Consider the following 22,073-nt stretch of genomic DNA (forward strand, 5'->3'; position numbering starts at 1 on the left):
CAAAGGAAACAAGTGCCTCTGACAATTAGAAAGCTATGCCACCTCTGACTTTTTTTTTAGTTTTCCTTCCTAGCCCCCCCGCCCCCCAAAAGACCTTCTGCCTCTACTTCCTCCTTGAGGGATGAAGAAACTCCTCTGCGATAATTCTCCATTTGAGTTGTTCTCATCACCACCACCACCAAGGCATTCAATTGCCATCAGAATCCTTCTCAGCCAGTGGCAGGACCGAGGGAAAGGGTTAAACAGATTGACTCTATGCTGGCTCTAGCATTAGGCAGAGTGAGGCAGCCAGCTCGGGAGCTGATTCTGAGTTTCGTGAAATGGTAGCAAATTGTTCTATAGGAATTGTATTGCCAAGTAGAGGGAGCATTGCCCTGTGCTGAGCCAGATTGTGGTTCCTTTGTTACCAGGGCAGCATTACAAACCAGAATAGAAGGGTTCTCACATCCTCCTCTTTGGCTAAGTCTTAAGTGGGCCCAGCTTAACTAGCTTTGAGTCCTATGTGCCTTAACTTGGGGGAGAAGCAAATACTGTACTTTGAACACATCTGATCCAGCCCTGTTCAAAATTAGCACCAGAACAGGTATCCACATCTCCAGATTGACTTGAGAAGGATCGCTGCTTATAAGTTATGCATTAGAGCCACACAAATCTCTCCCAAGAAGTGCTGTGCAATGGATTGGAAACAAGTCTTTGGACACACATGCAGAGGAGCATCTTACAAAGCAGGACCATGAGCTGGGAAAAGGCGGTAGCTGCTTTAATAATTCAAGGAAAGGTACTTTGTACATGCTCCTACCCATCGCGGAACACTTCTTTGGAAGGATTGACACAGATCTACTGACAATGTGGGGCACTGGATGTTCCTTTTATTTTGCCTAATACCGCCCTCCAGCCTTCTGGCGGGATAAATTAAATACTTTTTCTTGTACCTATCATCCTACCCGTATCTTGAACATGATGCTCTCCATCTCAAACGTTAAGGACGATTGAAAATGATAGTAATAAAGCCAGCCTCGCCAAAGCATGGCATAACTAATAATGAGAAATTAAAATCGGATTATTGCTATAACGTGCTTTTTTGATCCCTTTCAACTGGAATCTCGGGTTTTAGCACAGTTGCAGCCATTACCATCTGGTTGGCCTGAACAGCACCACCTGTTCTCAGTCTTGATCAATACAGGCTGCAGTTAGGGTGGGTGGCAGTGAAACAGCTCAAACCAGGCTTTGCTAATTCAAATTTCAGGTGAGCTCCAAACATTCTTAGTGAATCTGGGCAAGTGGCACTCAGCCTCAAGGCCCTTTCGTTAATCCTCTGGACTCTCTCAGTGCTGGGACAAAGATGAAAGCGATCAGAAACTGGCCTCACCATGAACATGCAAGGGCTTTTCATTTTCCAGTAAGGGCTTGGCTAATTCAAAGGGCGGGGAGCGGAGAAGAGTGAAAATGTCAGTAAAATAGTCCTGTGTCCTTTGGGGAACCTAATCAGGTCTTTGGATCTCAGACACTTTATTTATGGGATCAGATCACGAACTAAGTGCAGGGCGTTGCTGCGCACAATCTAACCAAGTCTGTGATACTGGTTAAATTTTCTCACCTCGAACTAATCACAGCCTAGGGTAGAGCAAATCCTGCTGTTACTGCTTTTTGATTCACTGTTATGCCAATCCAGAAAATCAGGTTTGACTAATGGTTAACACATGGATGGGCTACTCATGTGAACTCATCCAGCATGTAGAATTGAGAGAGGCGTGCTTGGGTGCCAATGAATTGAGCTACGTTGCAGTAGCAACCCTCACCCCAATCTACCTCCGAGGGCTGTGGTGAGAAAATGGACAATGGAAGGAGACTCTGTCCATCATCCTTGGCTCTTTTCAAGATGAAAATTTAGTCCAAAACAAGGGCTGGTATCTTCTTGTCCTCTTCTTTCGAACTTCCCTTGGGAAGTGCCTGATTTGGGTGCAAATACAGTATGAAGAATGCTAGAATCATTTAATCTCAGATTTTGACCCTTCCTGCAAATGGCCACTACTACAGAAATCTAACAGAAGCGCTCCTTGAAGAGTCAGGTTGCTGATTCACACCTAAGGCTTTCCTCCCATTTTAATTCTGATCAAAGGCACCCCCTGCTCCATTGCTCCAGGACCAGAACCCTCAGGGCAGCATGCTAACAGTAACAGAAAAGAAAAACAAAATAAAACCTTTGAAAAAACCAAAAGAAGAGTTTATAAAAAAATATTTCCAGAAAATATAAAATAGAACCCATCAAAAAGTAAAAAAAAAAAAAAAAAAATTAACATCCCCCCTGAAACATTTTTTTATTCACAACATTTCTTTTGCAAGGAGATAAAACTGAAGATACGCTTGAATGTGCATGGGGTGTGTGTGTGTAAAGTGGGGGGGGGGAGAGGGAATAATGAAAAACAGGCTTTTAAGATCAAAACACATTTCCTTTTTTTGATTTTTTTTGTTTATATAGCAAACAGTTATTATACAATAATAGAACCCCTGAAATTCAGATTGGAACCTGGTCTCACGTCCCCCCCCCTCCCCACCTGAAGAGTCCCAAGGGGCCAGGATGGAGATGTGCAGGACCAACATCGCGAAGACACATCGCTCCAAACTGGATTTTTACATTTAAATTGTTTCACCCCCTTGCTTTCTCCCCCATCCCCAGCTGTCTTTGTCTCAATTTATAGGCGAGGAGGAGAAATGTGGGCATATGCAAGATTAAAGTTGTAGCCAAAGGATGAAGAATTGGGTCGGTGGGAGATGGTGGTGGTGGAAATACAGCTTTGGTCCACTAAATTGGGGAGATGTCTGTGCGTGTTTGTGCGTGTGTTTCTGTGGGTCAGGGAGACCTATGGCCTAGCTTAGCCTTACCCAACTGGATCTTCTCTAGGGATGGTGGACCACAATGCCTATCACTTGCAGCCAACAAACATGCTGGTTGAGGATACTGAGATGTAGACTTCAACACATCTGAGGCTCAAGGTTGAAGGTGGTCTTGGAATATTTTATAGGAGGCTACATCTTGGGGTGGGGTGGGGGGACACTGAAGATGTTTCTCCATGTTCCTTTTCCATGCTCCATTGGGATTGAGAGACAGGCCTGCACAGGGACGCAAGCATCTGTCTTTGGAGTGATAATGGGTGAGGAAAACTGAGTTGAGGGTTAGGGCGATGGAAGGGAGGGCAATCACTTGTATCTATCTCCACCCAAATCTAGCACCAAGCCATGGATGCCTCTCCACACTGGTCCAGTGGGCTTCCTGCCCCACATGTACAGACCCTAAAGCAGCAGTCTAGAGCAGCGTTTCTCAACCTTGGCAGCTTTAAGATGGGTGGACTTCAACTCCCAGAATTCCCCAGCCAGCTCTGCTTTGGGTCTCTACTCTTCATTTCTCCTTCCTGTAAAAGGAGATGTATACACTAAGAGGGAAGAGGGTTAGGGTTAGGGTGACCAGCTGTGCTAGCTGGGGAATTCTGGGAGTTCAAGTCCACCCATCTTAAAGTTGCCAAGGTTGAGAAATGCTGCTCTAGAGTAATGCAACCCTGGAATGGCATTCCCATGTTTTCCCCTCTCACTCTTCACCATTTCTTTTTAAACCTGAGGTATTTTTCTTTTCTTTCTTTTCTTTAATAGTTAAAACATCCATTAAAAACAATGGTAAAAAAATAAACAAACCCCAAAAGATATGCTTGAAAAGAGCACTTCCTTGGCCATTGCCACTCTCTTTTGAGAAGGAAAAGCGGAGGGTGGGAGGGTCACCATGGCACACAGCGTGTGATTCTCCTCCCACTCTTCCTTTTCTATTACCTTTACTGCTCTCCCACAGGAAGCCCCCACCCAAAGCTAGATGGCTCTTCCCTCTTAGTGTATACATCTCCTTTTATAGGAAGGAGAAATGAAGAGTGGAGACCCAAAGCCAAGGAGGAGGTTGGCTGTGTTGGAAAGAAACCCATTTTCCTTGTCTGAACCATGGAGTGTGTGAAAGGGGTCAGGACAGGACCACTGAATCGAGGGCAGGCCATACAGTACATATTTCTGCTGTGCCGTAGGATTTGGAAGAGGCCCACTGACACCCTCCCTCAAATGTACAATACTTCCACCCAAACTTGGCCTGAAAGCCTTCCCTCCCCTCCTCAAAATGGTTTAATACTTGCTTCATAAGAGTTTCTGAGGTGTGGCAGAAGGAGATAACTCCTCTGCGGGAGTGAAAAAAAATCCTCCAGAAATGGGGGTGGAGGAGGGAAAATTAAGATACCTTGGCCCTCTTTGGTTAATGGAGTGAGAGGGAAGGACTTTCTTTAATCCGACAAATTAAAAAATAAAATAAAAAAAGAAACAACAAAACCAATTTTCTTAAAACAATAAAAAAAAGCACCCAACAGAACCGTTAAAAAACAACAACCCAACACCGAAAACCTCGCCTCCGATTCCACAAGCTATCGCTGCGTTTTTTTTTTTCAAGTAATGCTTTAGTAATAAATGAACGTTCAAGTATATATTAAAAGAAAAAAAAAGTTATGTGACCAAATTGAAAACCAGTCTCGAGCCACCCTCCCCTTCCCCACACACACAGAAGGGCGATGCGTGTCTGGTGCCATCTGAAAATCCAGATGAAGCACCGGGCGGGAAGGGTGACAGACAGGGTGAGGGAGGAGACAGAAAGAGAGGGAGGGAAAGAGAGGAAGAGGAAGGGAGAAAAGACGGGCTTCTGAAAAACCGTTGTAGCAAGAGAGGAGGATTCTAGACTGGATGAACGAGAGATTTTCCTATTTCTTTGCTGCTCTTCCCCAATCCAATCTAGGCCATTGCTAGCCAGACAAGAGGAAAGCAAAATGGGATGCTGGGGAGGAGGAAGAGAAGAAATAAAAGACAGTGAAAGCAAAATGGACAGAATTGGGCACCTTTGAGAGACAGCGAGTCCCCACCTGACCCCAAAGACGAATGTGGCCGAAGGGATGGGGAGCAGCATTTACCACGTGCTCCCGCCTCCAAGCAGAAGGAGCAAAAATGACCGACGATGGCGGGCCCAGCCTCGGTCCAGGACATTCGTTTTGCACCACTTTTCTTTTCTACAGTATTTCTCTCCCCCCACCTTTAAAAGAAAAACGGGGTGGGGGGGATCCCACATGCACGCATACTCAAGCACACACACGCATACCCGAACAGCTGGACAGGGTTCAAGTTTGAGATTCGGTGGCGGAGAGCAGCCAGAGTTAAGAGAAGGCCCGGCTGACTCCAGCTCAACCACAGTTGGCACTGTGGGGAAGGATCACAGCCCCCTGCTCCCTCTGCCCCCAGAGTGGCTATTAAAGCTTATGGACCAAAAGAATAAAACCAAGCAAAGGAGGGAGAGGATTGGTGTAAGAAGCTGGGAGGGTGGGTGGCGGGGCTTGTGTCTGTCCAGAGTTGAAAAGGAGTTTTTAGAAGGGAGGAGGAGGAGAAATGGGTTTGTTAAAAATGCAGAGCCTCACACAACATCCAAGAGCGAAGCAGAAAACCAACGTCCTTTGAAGAGGGGTGGTCATGCCATGGGAAGGGGAAGGAAGGATGGGTGCTTCTGAGGATGAATCCAAGAAAGCTCCTCGGATGTGCTGGGAAGGAACAGGGAAGCTTTGGGGCAAAGTGGTGGGCACAAAAGCTGGGGCAACAGAGTTAAAAGAGCTGCACCGCCTGACCAGCCTGCCAAGGTGGGGTGAAAACAGCCTGGGGGAATTTCCTCCACGAACAGCCCAGGGACCTGATAGGATACTGTAGAGCGTAATGCTTCCAGGTGGGGGAGCAAAGGCAGGTGTGTTCCCCAAGTGACGAGGGAGGGAGGGGGGAGAGAGATTTCTAAGGCCTTTCCTCACCGAAGGGTCCTGAGGCCAAGTGAGGCAGGAGATGCCAGTTTACTCCTTCCTTTTGGATGGAAAGGCAGAACAGTATTAGGTCTCATCCCTCTGGTCCACGAACAAAAGCCCATTCCCCCACTTGCGGTCCACACTGGACAAAAGCAGCAAAGACGTACACGGAGACATGTATGTGGGATGGAACGTGACCTGGCAAATAAGGAGAGGACTAATGCTTGGTCAGGGACTCTGTCCATACATGTGGCTTGTGAGAGCATGCGTGTGTGGATTTAGTGGGTAAACACGACAGCAGCAGGTACACCGTGCACACAGAATGCAGCACATGAGTTTCACAGAGTGGGCATCCCGTGAGGCACACGGGTCAACGTTTGGCAGGGCTGCATCCACAGGAGGCCTCGGCTGCATCCTGGGATCAGCTGGGAGGGAGAGGGAGGAGAAGAAAATCAAAGGGAAGGATACCTGTAGAGATGATTTCTGGTCTGCAGCTAGTGGGTGGGGAGGCAGTTTTGCGTACAAAGGGCACAGATGCAGGAAGCAGCTCAAATGGATGTGCCAGTTCCAAGGACAATCCACTGCAGTGGGAAAGAGACAGCAGCGAAGGCGGGAGAGAACTCTGGCAGGTACATGGTGGGAAAAGGCAGGGCAGGGAATCTAGAAATCAGCTGCCTGGTTCCTCCTTGGCCCCCTTGGAAAACCACACTGCCTATGCAGAGTTGGGAGGGATGGCTGGGCAAGGGACAGGCAGACGAGCATGCACACACACACGCACACACGCGCACACACCCTTTAAAAATCATCAAGGCAGCATGTGGGGGGACTGATGAGGTTGGAGTGCACATTTGCATTGGGCGAGGGATGGGGCAAGAAAAACGTAATTATATCCGACCCCATAAAAGAAGCTGCCTTCCTTCTGAGCCAGCATTTCAAGGCTGAATGTCAACCCGCCCCCGCCCCCCGCTACCCCGAGAGCGAGGTGTACCAATTGCGGCACAGAGGGACATTTGGAGGTGGGGGGGGAGAAGGGGACGACGCAGTGCATGGTGGGAGGAATACGCATTTCCCCAGCATTGTAAAGCGACAAGGCTACCTCGGACCCCACTTACTCCGCGGTTGTCCAGGAACAAGTGGATGGAGCAAAAGGCCACCTGGCCCTCGGCAGGCCAGACCTGGGGAAGCGGCACAACCCCCGCACCTCTTTGCTGCACAAGTAAGGGGGTGGAGATGCCACTCTGGTTCAGTGCATGGCTTTAAGTAAAAAGGTTCTCTCAGAGTCCGTGTCCAACGGTCGGATTGGTGAAGCTGAGTCTTTCTGCGCCTCCACCCCAGGGCGAGTATTAGCTGTCCTTCAGCAGCAATTTCTCCTCGGGGCAACGAAAAGGAGGTGATGATGCACCGGGGGCGGGGGGGACGGCACCGCTGTTGGAGACCGAGTCCTCGGCAAATCGGGCACAGGCCTCCGTCGTGATGTGGTGACAGGAACGCAGGTCAATTCGGGAGAGGCGTGGACAGCGGCGGAAAAGGGGCAGACACTGGTCCGTCAGCCGGTTACATCCTGTGAGAAAAGGACAGGAAGAATGACCTTGGTCCTGTTCTGAGGCCACGAGAAAGCGCGGGCTTGATCAGGTCCTGCCATGGGGAGACAGGGCCTGGCACCGGACACCGAGCAGGAATTGGGCCTACTCTTAAGAGGGGGAGAGACGATTCACCCAAAACAAATTAACAACAGGCAAGTTCTTCGGAACGTAGGCAGTGGGTGGCACAATGTCATGGCGGCTAAACAGTGATCAAGTAATTGTTACAGAAATGCAAGTGAAAGATTCCATAGCATGTTACTGAAAAACATGCAGTCCACAGGGTGTGGGGCGGAGGCAGGGAAACGAATGGAAAACACAAGATGATACCATCATTTAGAACAGAGTTTCTCCATCAGGGTTCTGTGGCACCCTAGGGTTCCGCAGGAGGTCACTGGGGGTTCCCTGAGAGATCATGATTTATTTAAAACTTCACATTAAAGAGGTAACTTTCATTCTTTATTTTTAGTTTAAAAACTAAAACTGTGGATGCCTATATACAGGCCTACCCATGAAATGAATATAGTAATTTTGTGACTTCTGGCCTATATTTGAGCCTGACGGTGCAGGGGTTCCCCGAGGCCTGAAAAATATTTCAAGGGTTCCTCCAGGGTCCAAAGGTTGAGAAAAGCTGATTTAGGGCCTTAGGATGGACTTGCTATCTACTTGGAGATAGGAAGCCCCCCACCCCCACCCCCAGGGACCACAAATGATCTAATCATAGATTAATAATCTCACGGAGACAGGGAGCTGCCCTGTGGGACACTGTAAAGTGCCAGGCATAACCTTATGGCCCAGTCATAGATCATAACACAGGACTTCGAGTGAACAGGGAAGGAGGCCTCATGGCCAATAATGAGAAGTGACTTTCTTGCTTCCAAGAACCAGAGAAGGATGAAGAGACTCACAAAACACAGCAGTGACTTGAGGCGGTATTTTCTCACGTCAGTGCCACCAAACACAGCACAAGTAGCAAGTTACTCTTACAGCTTATACCAGGGGGGTGGAACCCCAAACCCCAGCATGACATCCTGTTCCCAGAGCTTCAAAAGTGGCCACCAACTTGTAATTTTCAGCCGGGCAGAGAATTTTCAGCCTGGCCATTGTTAATCAGGAAGTCGTCATACTCACGATACTTCTTTTTGATTCACTGAAATGAAATTAAACATTTTTCTCCTGACGCTGCCCACTTTTCTCCTGGTTCTACCTAGGTTTTGGACTCCGCTCCCCAAATGCTATTCAGAGGCTGTGCGATCCCTGACTGATGTTACATCAGAGAGGCAAAGTGATGCTGAAAACTGAACAGGTTTCCATGCTTCCTCCTCTGATCCAGGGAACTGAACTCATACCACATCTCCCAAACCACAAAGGGTGGAGAAGAGAAGGCCACCGTCGAACAGCTGTAAAACTGACAATATGGTTCTCTGACTCCTTTGCTCTTTTCCATCCTCTTCTGGAGCAGCTAACCCAACCTAGCACCTTCCATAACAGTGGAATTCTGGGAGTTGTAGCACATATCTCCGGAGGGTGACCATGTTTGGGAAGGCTATTCCAGAGCAACATTTGCCAGTGTTCAGGCAGAGTAAGGTTGGTCATCATAATAATTAACACACATGTAAAGCCTCCTTCAAGTCAACCACAGCTTTACACAGACACACTGATGTCGTTTCCTTGGCAACAATGCAGAAATGCTCTGCTGTTGCCTTCTTCTGGGATATTTTTTCAATTTCCCAGCCTAGTTTATAGTCTTGAGGTTTCCTAGTGGCCTTTCATCCAGATGCTAACCAGGCCCGACCCCTGCTTAGCTTATTCTAGATCAGCCAAAGTCGGTTAGATTGGAAGTTCTCAACTGGGGGGGGGGGCATAGGATATTTCAAGGGGACCACAGGTGAAAAACATGTTAACCGGGTGCCTCGGCACGTGCCAAGAGGGCCGCCGAACAGCAAAGCATATTATACTGCAAATACTGTCTTGCTGTCAGCCCTCCCAGGTAAACAGGACAGGAAACACAACCAGATGAACTAATTCTTCTTTATTGTAAGGCTACGTTGACAGAATCTTGCAAATCTGAACGTACAAATCTCCCACTGTCCCTATTTACTGCCTATCCACTTACGGAGGGTCCTTTCTAAGTTTCTTTCTCTCAGTTGCGGATTCCTCCCTCTTTTATCTGATCGTTCCCTAGGCAGCATCTCTTCCCCCATCTTCCAAGGTCATTCTCCCATTCCATTACAATTGCTGATGCCAGAAAACGCACCAGTTTACTGTCCCAAGTCCATATCTGGTAATGGGACCTGGACAAGGGGCCACAGGAGAAAAAAGGTTGAGCAATGCTGGGCTGGGTGATGTCACGTGATGTAAAATACAGGCTGCTATAAAATTACACCCATCTGGGTTCAACGCTTAACCACTACGCTGTTCTTCTCTCAGGAGGCTGCATCATTTTGGTGCCTGGTCAAGCAGGAGAGGCGGAATCACCAGCAGGGATTCAACTCACCGGTGAGGTTGAGTTCAGCGAGGGTCTCTCGGAGTGGAGAATTAGCAGCGGTCAGCAGGTTAACAGACTGGTCACCTACATGGTTGCAGTGGCTCAGGTCCAGTTTGGCAAGCTGAGGGGTGTGCCGGATTACCAAGCGCAGAGACGCGTCTGTGATGTCCAGACCGGAAAGCCGCAGTTCAGAGACATTCTGGAGTCGGCCCCGGCTGTCCGTCTGGCCTAGCGGGGCAGGAAAAGAGAGGGGAGTGAGCCTCGCTGGACGAGGCAGGACCTCGGCTTGGCTCTGGCTGCCCTAAATGGCAGCAGTCACAGGGCTTTGGAAGGGTATTTACCAGGCTTGGGCAGAATGACATACGTTTGTCTCACTGGAGCAACTCAGACCGTGGAGTTGATTGGATTTTCTTTGCTGAGGCAAAGAGGCCACCCGGCTCCCCCCAACCAGGCATGCTGGGTGCCCTCAAACTGCTTCCTGGCAGAACGGCTTTGGGATTGTCCATGATGATCTGCAGGGCCCTGCCAGGGCTCCGGGCTAGGGATCTCCAGGGCCCATTGCATTTGCTGGAGCTGCCCAGCCTGAAAGCACTCAACCAGCAGTGCAGGGAAGGACCCTCCTTGCCTTCTCCCACACCTTTCAGCCCTTTTGGGTTGCCCACCTCTTCCCTGCAGGAGGGCTGTGAAAGGAGATTTTATGTCCAGCTGCCTCCCCCAGCCACAGGGAGGGTGGGATCCCCCGTGTGCTGAGGGAGTTTCAGGGCAGGCACTTCCAGCACTCGCAGCATTAGAGGCTGTTCTGCAGCAGCCCAAACTTGAAAGCTCCTCAGTGCAGGTGAAGCGGACCCTGGGCTTGGTGCCCTGGACATGCATGCAGCAGGATCTGCAGCGCTCAGCCTGGGACACCCCAGTTTATGTACCAAGAGTTCAGACTGGGCAACCTGCAGCACACCCAAAGCTTCCTACACGAGCTGAGGGATCTCTCAGGCAGGATAGCTGGGGTGGGGATGGTGGGCAAGCCTAGGCGAGAGGTGGTGAGCGCCAAGCCTTTGTGTGCAGAGAGGTCTCTTAGACTGGGCAGCTGCTGCTAGGTGAGGAAGCCCTGGGCTTAGCAGCTTCAGCACACACAGCAGGATGGCCCAGCAGCTGCCTGGAGCCACGCAGCCTGGGAGGCCACTGGCCAGCACCGCAAAACCACTCTCAGCCCTCTCCTGCAGGGCTCAGACTACTTCTGTTGCGTGACCGCTGCAGGAGGGGGCTCTGGAGCAATACGGGTGCCTCACCAGACTGCCAGAGTGAGAGACCAACCTGTTTTGCCAAGCTTCGAAGGGGAGCTGTGGTTGAAAATTTGCCAAGATGCACCTATTCAAAGCTTTTCTCGGCTTTATTTTTTCACCATATTCACAGGTTTCAAGCAATGAAACCCCTTCTGTGGTTCTAGCAGGGGAGCAGAAAAGGGGCGCAACTCTACATCAAAGATGGTACCGCCAGCTCTGGACCATACGCCCTCCTGCCCCCCATCCCAGGCATTCAAGTTCCACACCCACGAAGGACATCCCAAGGCTGTCATAAAACCTAAGAGCTTTGTGGGCGAGGAAGGGAACCCACTGCAGTCGCAGCTCTGCGCCTGTAAGTTAAGTGTGCTCTGAACAAGAGCCCTCTCCTAATCACGTCCTCCATTTTCTGAAAGAAAATCCACGTTTCCAGGAAAGGCAGTGTAGCCTGAACACGGGCCTGTGCCAAAATGCTCCTGGTTAGAACAACTTACTCCAGAGGCTGCCCAGGCTAGAAAAAACTGGCAGCAGAAACAGTAACTTTTGGGGATGCATTTTGGGAAGGGGGAAGAATTAAGCCCTGGAACATGAGAGTTAACCCTTCGGGAAGCTTAATGTCCCTATTTAGCTCAAGATAACCCAAACACACAGCCCTTTCCCAAGCACAGAGCATCAACCTGCCTGCTCTGCCATTCCTTGCCCTTCTAGGGAGTTGCCGTAAAAGGCTGCTGGGTGCGGATCTGGGCCGACGGTCATCAGTTACCTAACCAAAGACGCTAATGCTCTGCGGTACTCTTCCTGTCCGAGGAAGCAGGTACTTTAAGAAATAGTCAGAGAAGGACAGGTCAAGGAGCCACAACTTCACAGAACATGCATAGTCAAAGCTGATTTAGTTTCCGTTTCCTCCATTACCAGTTTTCCATGCTCACAGAACCCAGGACCAGAAATAATGGGCATAAGTTGCACTTATCTAGGTTTTGCCTAAATACAAGGAAAAACAAGCTGGCAGTAAGATATGTACAACAGCGGATGAATCTACCTACAGATATTGTGGGTTTTCCATCTCTAGAGCTTTTTAAGAAGAGGCTGGACAGGCACCTCCCATGGATGGTTTAACTGGTTGTTGCTTGACCAGATGATCCCTGTCGTCCCTTCTGACTTTACAGTAGCCAACAACGGAATACGGGGGCCCACGGCATACTTTGAATCATAAGCTGCCCCCGTGGGTTGAGTTTGTGTGACAGGATGGGTTAAAATGGGAACGGCTAGTTTGCAACTCAGTGGGTTGTTTGAATACAGCCCATGTCTGACAGCTCAGAGCAGGCACTGGCAATTTTTCTAGAGGTCTACATTTAGCCTGCCTCCAAAATTGCTTTTAAAGACTGGCAAAGCCTTGGGAGATGTTATGCAGTGAGGTCAACACCTCACAAGATTTCAGCCATTTTTACACCTAAGGGCTTTAAGAAACGTCTTTACTTTGGGGGTGGGGGGAGGTAAAGGGTGCCGGAGGGTACGGATGGATGACCATTGCCCTGTGGGTTTTTCCACTCCCTTGGGCTGGGAAGAAAAGACGGCAAAGCTTGTCCTGTCCTCTGACTGCTGTCTGTCCTAGTGACCTTTCCCTCCGGTACACGCAGGTTTACCAGGCTTGGCATCTGTGGCAGGCAAGAGCAGCTCGCGGAGATGAGAGTCCTTGACGTCCTCAATCCAGCGCAAATCTAGGAGCTGTAGGGAGGGGAAGTTGGCTGTGCTGAGTGCTGACACGGAGCACCAAGAGCAGCCCGTTAGGATGAGCTCCTTAAGGCCTGTTGGGAGGAGAAGACAATGTTAAGCAGGTGAAAAGAGAACCCCACAAACAAGCCGTTCCCCTCTGCTTCTGAAGGACCCAATGATGCCTTCCTCTGTATTCCCATCAGGAGCTCCCTATTCTTCCCCAAAGCTCTGGTTTCTGGCTCCCAGGTCACATCCTGTCCTATATGAAGTTCCCTGGAGTGTTCCTCCCCTCTTACTTGCAGGCTAATCCTCTTCTTTTCCCCACAAAGCAAGATGGCTGTCCTGCTCGCTCTCATCCTCGAATTCCACCCCTCCCCACAACTGAACTGCCTGGCCTGCGTCAAGACCAGGCTCTTAGCCAAGTGCCACATCCCTGCCTCGACTCTAGGAGTTGAGGATGCAAGCGGAAGAAATCACCGGGTTCAGCACTACACCTTATAAAACCTTTCCTGTCCACATAGGAAGCTTAAGATTCTTGATTGTGGTTTTTGCCACATGCAGAAAAGCAGTAGCATTCTTGTATATGGCCACCACTACCACCTGCAATTCGAACTGGTATCGTGCAGCCCAGGGTCATCAGTGCAGTGGAAATTAGGCTGGCACAGGCTCTTTGCTTCTTGAATTTATTTCAGATTAAGACTTTTCTGTGCCTAGAAATTCTGGCTGTCTGTCCCTTGTCCTTTGCCTAAACTATTTAATCACCTTTTCCTACTTCCAGATTAACACAAAGTACAAGGTCTCCAAACCTTGAAAAATCTCATTCCACAATGCCTCAATCCTAAAGGGTTAAGCCAACTTCCAGAAAGGGAGCCTTGAGGACTTTGTTCAGGTTTAAGCAAGGCAACTTGATTCACTTTTCCTAGATAAATATGCAGCATGAATACCCTGGAACAGGGTTTCTCAACCAGGGTTCCACAAGAGGTCACTAGGGATTCCCTGGGAGATCACGATTTCTTAAAAAAAATATTTCAAATTCCGGCAACTTCACATTAAAAAGGTAAGTTTCATTCTTTATTTTTAGTTTAAGAACACTGTCAATGCATATATACAGGCCTACACATGAAACGAATATAATAATTTTGTAACGTCTGGCCTATATTTGAGCCTGAATGTGCAGGGGCTCCCCAAGGCCTGAAAAATATTTCAAGGGTTCCTCCAGGGTCAAAAAGTTGAGAAAGGTTGCTCTGGAATAACCTTTGGAATTTACATTTCTTGATTCAAACACATCCTTGTGCCAAATGGAATTTAAAATGTTGAAATCTGATCTGCTGAGATTTGGCTTTGTAAGTGATTTTGGCCACTTTTTTTTTTTTTTTAATGAGTGGCTACCCATCTCTGGGTGGCATCTGGGAGCTTTGTAGAAGCCGTACTGTCAAACCCTTGAACAACTGGATTTGTAAATAAAACTAGACAACCTGCAACCCACTGGGTCATCGTTTCAGAGATATTTCCTTACCAGATTCCTCAATGCCTTCAACAATGGCAGAGCTTCTAACGTACGGGAAAAGTTCTTAAAAATTCAGGGAGACATTCAGAGATGTATCTGCCTTGAAAGTAGCCCATGTTGAGCTGTGTAGCCCAATCAAACATCAGCAGTTGACCACAGGAAATGCTTTATGGCGTTTTGTATTATGTCATGAAATGTTTAATAAAATTTGCCAAATTTCTATTCCACGGGAGTCATGGATCCCAGATTTTGGACACATTCTGTAAGTTAGCCCGTTTGAGGTACCTCGGTTCAAACATGGTTGGCCTGTGATGCACCGTTTCGCCCAGCTAAAGGTTACAAGTATCAAACAAACACCAGAGTTTTAGTAGTATATCGATATAAATGCTCCAAATAAGGAAGTACTGGCTACCACCATCCCTCTCCCCTAAGGCCCCCCCCCCATTCATCCCCCAAATACCTTGCAACCTGTTCAGGAGCCACATTAGCTGCTTCTTGGAGATGTTGGTCCAGCTCAGATCAAGACTGGCTGGTTGTCGGCGAATGATACCACTCAGCATGGAGGGAGTGATAGATTTCCGATGGCTCAAGTCAATGTGCGTCCAAAGCCGCTTGTCACAGCACCTGATAGGAGCGATGTCCAGCAAAAAGGAGACAGTGGTCACTAAGCCCCAGAATCATGGAAGCACAGCGCTGGAAAGGATTATTTCTAACTTCTCAGTGCAGGAATCCCAATGAAAGCAGCCCAGACAGATGGCGGTCCAGCCTCCACTTGAATGCATGCTGTGAAGGTCGCCCACCACTTCTGTGGGTGGCTGCTTCCACTGAACTGCTTTTATTGTTAGGAAATTTTTTCTAACAATTAATTGAAATCTGCCATCTTATAACTTAAATCCGTTATTCTGTGTCTGGTACTCTGGAAGGTTTTGACTTTCTTCTATGTGACAGCTTTTCAGGTACTTGAAGAATGCTGTCATATCCCCTCTGGGTTATCTTTAGCGAAGGCTAACCATATCCGGATTTATCAGCCTCTCTCTAGAGGACTTAGTTACTAGTCCCCTGAAAATGTTTGCTGCTCTTGGAATCATTGTTGAAGCGTGGTTCCCCAAACTAGACACGGTGTTCAAAGTAGAGTCTGAACGAAGCAGGATAAAGGAAAACGATTGCTTCCTATGATCTGGAAACACTTCTTCTACTAATGCAACCCAAAACTGCATTTGTCTTTTTTGCAGCTGCATCTCCCTGCTGGCTCGTATTCCAAAATCTCTCTTACAAGTAACGTTACCAAGCCAGGTATCCTCCCTCCCACCCCTGTGCATTTGTTTGTTCCTTTCTGAAGTGCGCTTTTGGTTTATCCTCAGCTTTGTCTGTATCTGCACACTATTCCTTTAATAAATCAGTTATCTTAAAGCTCGGGCTTGTGAGACTGAGTATATTGGAGTAGGCAACCATTACAACAACTTTATACCTTTTTCGGTTAAATTTCACACTGATACTTTTCAGTAGATTTGTTCAACCTATCAAGGCAGCTTTGGATTTTATTTCTTGGGTGTGTGTGGCAGTGGCAGTTTCTTGGTTGCGTTAATAGCATTTTTTGTGATTTTGGCCCAGCTGCTGTGTGTTTTATTTTACCTATTTTTAATGTTGTTAGCCTCCCAGAGTCATGTATTTGAGATGGGTGGTTATATAAATCTAATAAAATATATAAAATAAATCATCCATGATAAATAAATCAAAACTAACTTTTGCCCTGGCCCCATCTACTATTGGGGAATATGATCTCTGATGTGCTACTCAAAATCCAAATATGGCCCTCTGCATAAAAGTTATATGTCCCTCAATTAAAGCTTTGATTCATTCATAGTCATACTATATTCCGAGGTAGCTCAAAGTTATTCAGAAGCAGGCACATAAATGACTGCATTTATCTATGTACGACAGTTTTGAGATAAGTTGGAGCAGAAGCATTTGTCTTTAACGACATACTGTATAGGTAACACAGGAAACCCCATTAGGAGACTTCACACTTGGTATGCTGTTTGCACATGGTACAGGTAGTCCTCGCTTAACAATCACAACTGGGACCAGAATTTCAGTTGCTAAGCGAAGCAGTCATTAAGCAAATCTGACCCGATTTCATGACTTTTGCGGTGGTCCTTAAGCAAGCCACATGGTCATTAAGTGAATCACACAGTTCCCCATTGATTTTGCTTGCAGAAGCCAGCCAGGAAGATGAAAAATGGTGACCACATGACCATGGGACACTGCAACAGTCATAAATGTGGATCGGTTGCCAAGCACCCATATCACGATCACGTGACTGCAGGGATGCTGCGATGGTCATAAGTGTGAGGACCGGTTGCAAGCCGTTTTTTCAGTACCATCCTAAGTCCAAAATGTCACCAAATGAATGGTTAAGCAAAGGCTACCTATAGTTTCTCCATATGAAAGAACTCACTCCACATGAAAACTGCTATGCATGAATAAGGGGCAATTTCCTGACTTTTAGGGAGGAGGCTGCTGAAGATCACAGGTGACACGATGCACAGAACAGCTCAGTGAGTGCACGCAGAGATGTACAGCGCAGGAATCCCTGGTGCATATAAATTCTCCCTCTGTATGCACCACATTGATTGCCATGACAAGTTTTTATTGTTATTAACAGTTGGCATCATCATAGATTCCTGGGTAACTTGCCATTTTTCTCCCTCCTCTCCTCTTCAGTCACAGAACGTGCTTGCTGAACGTCCAGCTCCTCTCTCCATCTTTGCCAAACAAAGTGCCTCAGGATAGCCCTGAGTTTTGATGTTCATTGCAAGGAAATGGGCCACAAGGCAGCCGCCACATTTTATCCCACAGCCTCTTCTCCCTTATTAGTCTAACACTATGGGACGCGGTGGCGCTGCGGGTTAAACCGCTGAGCTGTCGATCGGAAGGTCGGCGGTTCGAAACCGCGCGGCGGGGTGAGCTCCCGTTGCTCGTCCCAGCTCCTGCTCACCTAGCAGTTCGAAAACATGCAAATGTGAGTAGATCAATAGGTACCGCTTCGGCGGGAAGGTAACGGCGTTCCGTGAGTCATGCTGGCCACATGACCCGGAAGTGTCTATGACAACGCCGGCTCCAAGGCTTAGAAACGGAGATGAGCACCGCCCCCTAGAGTCGGATTCGACTGGACTTTACGTCAAGGGAAACCTTTACCTTTACCTATGTTCCTCAACCGGGGCGATTTTAAGATGCGTGAATTTTAACTCCCAGAATTCCCCAGCTGGCATGGCCGGCTGGGGAATTCTGGGAGTTGAAGTCCACGCATCTTAAAGTCGCTAAGGTTTGGAAACACTGGTTGAACAACATAGAGCCTCCAGTCCCCCCATTACTTCTCTAGGTTGCCCGGTCACCTCTCTGCCCGCCCGCCCCCTCACTCACCAACGGCTCCACGTCCGGCACACCCTCATGCAGACGCAGAGCTCCCGATAGCTGAGGTATTGGAAGACGGCCAACCAAATGTCCCGCTGCACAATGTGGTCAGAGCCGCTGTCCAAGGGCAGGGAGTCAGGTTCGGGGCTGTCAGGGGGAGGCCGGATCACGTGCCTCTCCAGCTGCAGCAGGGGCTTGGGAGGGGACGGCACCAGAGGCCAGTTAAGAAACTGAGTCCGGGCTACCATGCGGAGCCCTGTCTGTCCAGCAGGCCGGCCAGCCTTGCGGCCCCCTGCCTGCTGCTTGGCCCGTTCACTCCCCCTGCTGGACGGGCGGTGATTGTTTTCTTTCTCCTGAGAGTTCCGAGCTTTGGGCTGCTTGCCATTACGCGTCGTCTCGGAGCTGCCGTTACGCCGCCCACCCTCCTCTTCGTCCTCCTCCTCCTCTTCCTCCTCCTCCTCACTGGCACTGAAGCCCAGGGCAGCCAAGCGCTGGGAACGGGTGGCCGGGGAGTTGGCTCGGCTCGACACCCCTCCGCTGGAACCGTCGGAGCCCCGGGAATCCGTGTCAGAGTCCGAGTCCGAACTGGAGCTGGAACTGCTGCTGTTCTTCACCCGCTCCAACATCTGGCACATCTGCTTGAAGCGCTCCAGTTTCTCCCGCTGATGGGACTTGTCTGTCTGGGCAGAGGGCTCCAAAGGCCCAGGAGGCCCCTTTGGTTTCTGGCAGGAAAGGAAGGAGCTGCGGTCAAAGGCTTCACAACCTATTACAGAACTGCTTAATTTGGCCTTTTCCAAGCTCATGTCCTCCTCGCGACTGGCTGCACCAATAAAGCCACAGCCATCTTGGCGGGAGGAGAGCACCAGGATGGGGAAGCGACTTGTACTGTTTTCAATCCTCCTCCTGAAAGATTTTGTCCTTAAAGTGATCACCAAACTTAAAACTAGGCATTTGGACTCTTAAGGTGAGATACCTTGATGATCCCTACACCTTTACTTGCTCATATAAACCACATTCCCTTCCCTGGAAAACATGAAAAAGACAACACCACTGCACTCCAGCCACGCCTCATCGACACTGCCTTTGATTTTTGTGTTGACAGGAACAGCAGGGTATCGATGTACTCTATAAATAAAATTTCCCAGGATGAGAAGAATGCGCCCTTTGGTCAGGTCCCTAAAGGGGCCAGCCATGGTTCATGCCTAGATAATGTCCTGACTAGGTCACTACAGATGTGCTGTCTTTGGGATCGCCCAACAAAAAGCATTTTGAAATTCTGGCTGGTCAGAATACATAGCAGCTTCTCCCTTGGATGTTAGCTAGCTGTCGATGTGTCTGGATGCAAAAAATGCTACTTTAGATGTATTAAGGTCTCAAAAGCCTGGAAACCACGCAGTGGGAGGATGCCAGGTCCTCTGTGAATCTCCCTAACAGTTAGGTTCTTTGGCAGAGAATCCTGTCCATTTTGGTTATATCTGACAATACGTATTTTAAAGGCAATTATCTGTAAGGGAAACATATGGTTGAAAGGTAAAGGAAAGGTAACCTTGAAATCAGCAAAACTGCCAGGAACTCACCAGAGCTCACCTTATAGAAGCAGTGGCAACTGTTAAAACTGACAGCAGACATGAAAAAAATGAAGGCCATGAATTAGGGTTTTTAAAAATGTTTTCTATATGTTACTGCCTGCCTGAAGGATCTGTGATGGTAGAAACTATAAATCAAAAACATGTAAAAGATCAGTTAATCACGCTGTTCTCCTACAGACTAAAATGCTTACATCCATGGTGGCCTTCAAGAAGGAGAGCAGGCCTTTCCCGTCTGGTGCATCTGCACCCACCTGAGATTGTTCGGGAGGGATGCTGGCAAGAGCCTGAGAAACGGGCTCATCACAGCATCCAATCTTCCCACTTCTGCAATGGCTAGTGCTACAAAGGGCCCATGTTATGTGGCTACAGCTCCATCTAGCAGCCCAAGAAAAGTGTGAGCAGAGCATGAAAAACCAACACCCCACTGAAAGCCATCTAAGCAACAGAGAGACACGTTTGAACCACTGGTCTAGTCTCTTGCTCAGAATGTGGCATGTGAGGGCACTGTGGAAGCACTGGGACCGGGGTGTGTGAATCTAGGATAGTCACTGGAATCACGCCCTGCACTCTTGACGGATTGGTGAAACAAACCACAGCTGGATGGGTTCACAAACCTATTAAGCCACAAACCGGAAGTGGAGAGCCAGCAGCCTTCAAACCCACATTTTCATGTGGGAAAGACATGCAGGCTATAGCGCAATGTCCGAAAGAGCTGGCAAGTAAAAAAACAAACAAGATCCCCCAAACCGGCTCTGCCCACACGAATGATGTGGATTCGCCCACTTTGTCTCCATCACACACACACACACACACACACACACACACACACATGCACAGCCTTGGGCCACCAAAAGATTGCCTGCCCCTGCCACCAATTACAACTGACAAAACAGCTGGGGCCCCCAAGAGGCTAAGCCGAAACCAGGCAATGTGACCCAACGAAGCTAAGCAGGCCTGAAAGGGAAACAGCAGCGCCCCCGCCATGCCAGCCAAGGGTGAGGAGCAGCAATAGAGGGCAACTCTGAGCAGAGACCACCAACCCCTCTTTTGAATCAGTTCTGAGAGCAAACCCTGGGGGGCCAGACACAAACTCTTACGTGGTGCAAGGCAAGGACTGACCAGAGGTGGGCCAGGGGCACAGGGACGCCTGCACCCCCAACACTGAAGGCAACACAGCTTAGCAGCCAAGTAGTCATTTGCGGGGGGGGAGGGGGCAATTTGGGAGAATGCTAGCGGTCCACACCTGCTCTTTCCCCTGTTCCCATCCTACTCCCTGTCACACATAAGCCCAAACTTTTCCTTTCTGGTGACACAGTCAAGTGGCTGAGCTGCATCCCCAGTTCTCCAGGTTAAGAAGTGCTTTTAAATTTATTAATCAGTTCAATCAATTAACTAAAACTACCATTGTTTTCAGAAACCTTCTCTGGTTGGGTTTGCATGACTTGGTCTGCCCATGCAAAACGAATCGGATTGTGGCTTAGAGCAATGTGTGAACGCAGCCAACGCCTCTTGCCCCAGGCTCTGCCGAGGTCTTAGGGAACAATTTGTCCCTGGGGTGCAGGCTGGTCCCCTCCCTGCTCACCTCTAAGTCACTGGCTGTGATCTGGCTCAGGTGAATTGACGGGTGGGAGATGGCGCCCTTCACCTCGAAGTCACCGCTGCCCATGCGGCTCCAGGTCTGCATGGAGTCCAACTTGTTTCCATCAAGGGGTTGCTCAGTGCCCTGAAAAAAACAGAGGCGTCAATCAAGTGGGATGGTGGAAGGAAAGGGGCAAGTGGAAGAATGAGCGAGAGGCGCCAGTCAGCTTCTTACACGCAGTTGCTTTTTTTAAGAGCATGGCATTCCATCAGCCTGTTGGCAAAGCTTGGCGCAGCAGCTGCCAAAGAGGGCTCAGCGTTCCACCCTGCAACGGTGCCCAAGATGGAGTCAAGGGACCCCTGATGGCCCATGAGGGCTGTGCAGATAGCTTCTGATGCAAGCGCCAAAATAAAAATACATTTTTTTATGACTCAAATCTTGGGAAATGGCCAGAGTTTTGCAAGAATTGGCAATGAGATTTCAGCCATTACTTAATAAATAAGTAAGTACATAGAATGGGAGGGCCTCATGGGTGCCATGAGGTGAGGGAAAATGTCACTGTGGCAATGATCCGCCTGTGGGAAAAGACTGAGAACCACACCATACTGCAGTCTTCCTCAGCCTCCAGACGTACTTAACACCTGCTCTTAATATCCCCAGCACTGAAGGTTGTGCGAGTGCAGAGCTGATCTAGGCACATCTAGTGTAAGTGGTCTTGTGAGCCACACTGCTGGAGGACAGAGGATCCCCAGGTGGGCCTATGGCCTGCTAAGTGATGAGCCTGGGAGATTCTTCCTCCGTTTTGTTTTCAGTCCCCCTTGGCACCTTACCCATGGGCCCTTCTTGCATAATGAAATCCAGCCAGGTGAGAAAAGCCAAACCACTCACCTTTTTCAAATGTTTTTCCCGGGTACCTTTTAACTGGAAAAGAGAACGAAAGAAGACAGTGAGAATTCTAGACCAGAGCATGTTAATTAAAGCAGCCTGTTCCAACATCAAAAGTAAGGAATTTGGGGATGAGATTCAACTCAAATTAAGCACTTAAAAAGTTCGGAGATCCAGAATGTCTCTCCACTC

At 48.8% G+C, this 22,073-nt stretch overlaps 1 protein-coding gene across 3 annotated transcripts in view; it reads right to left on the reverse strand.

The window, feature by feature from the left end:
* Positions 1-2,446: 2,446 nt before the first annotated feature.
* Positions 2,447-22,073, reverse strand: part of FBXL19 (F-box and leucine rich repeat protein 19) — a 31,406-nt gene continuing 11,779 nt past the window's right edge. For all 3 annotated transcript variants that reach the window (XM_063301437.1, XM_063301434.1, XM_063301436.1), the window contains 7 exons: positions 21,885-21,917; positions 21,000-21,140; positions 17,838-18,550; positions 14,875-15,038; positions 12,838-12,999; positions 9,930-10,148; positions 2,447-7,413 (listed from right to left, as the gene is read on the reverse strand). In XM_063301437.1, the coding sequence (XP_063157507.1) occupies positions 7,196-7,413; positions 9,930-10,148; positions 12,838-12,999; positions 14,875-15,038; positions 17,838-18,550; positions 21,000-21,140; positions 21,885-21,917 (1,650 nt within the window). In that variant the 3' untranslated portion in view covers positions 2,447-7,195. The remainder of the gene's footprint in view (positions 7,414-9,929; positions 10,149-12,837; positions 13,000-14,874; positions 15,039-17,837; positions 18,551-20,999; positions 21,141-21,884; positions 21,918-22,073) is intronic.

The sequence above is a fragment of the Candoia aspera genome, chromosome 4 (assembly GCF_035149785.1).
Source record: "Candoia aspera isolate rCanAsp1 chromosome 4, rCanAsp1.hap2, whole genome shotgun sequence".
Classification (NCBI taxonomy): domain Eukaryota; kingdom Metazoa; phylum Chordata; class Lepidosauria; order Squamata; family Boidae; genus Candoia; species Candoia aspera.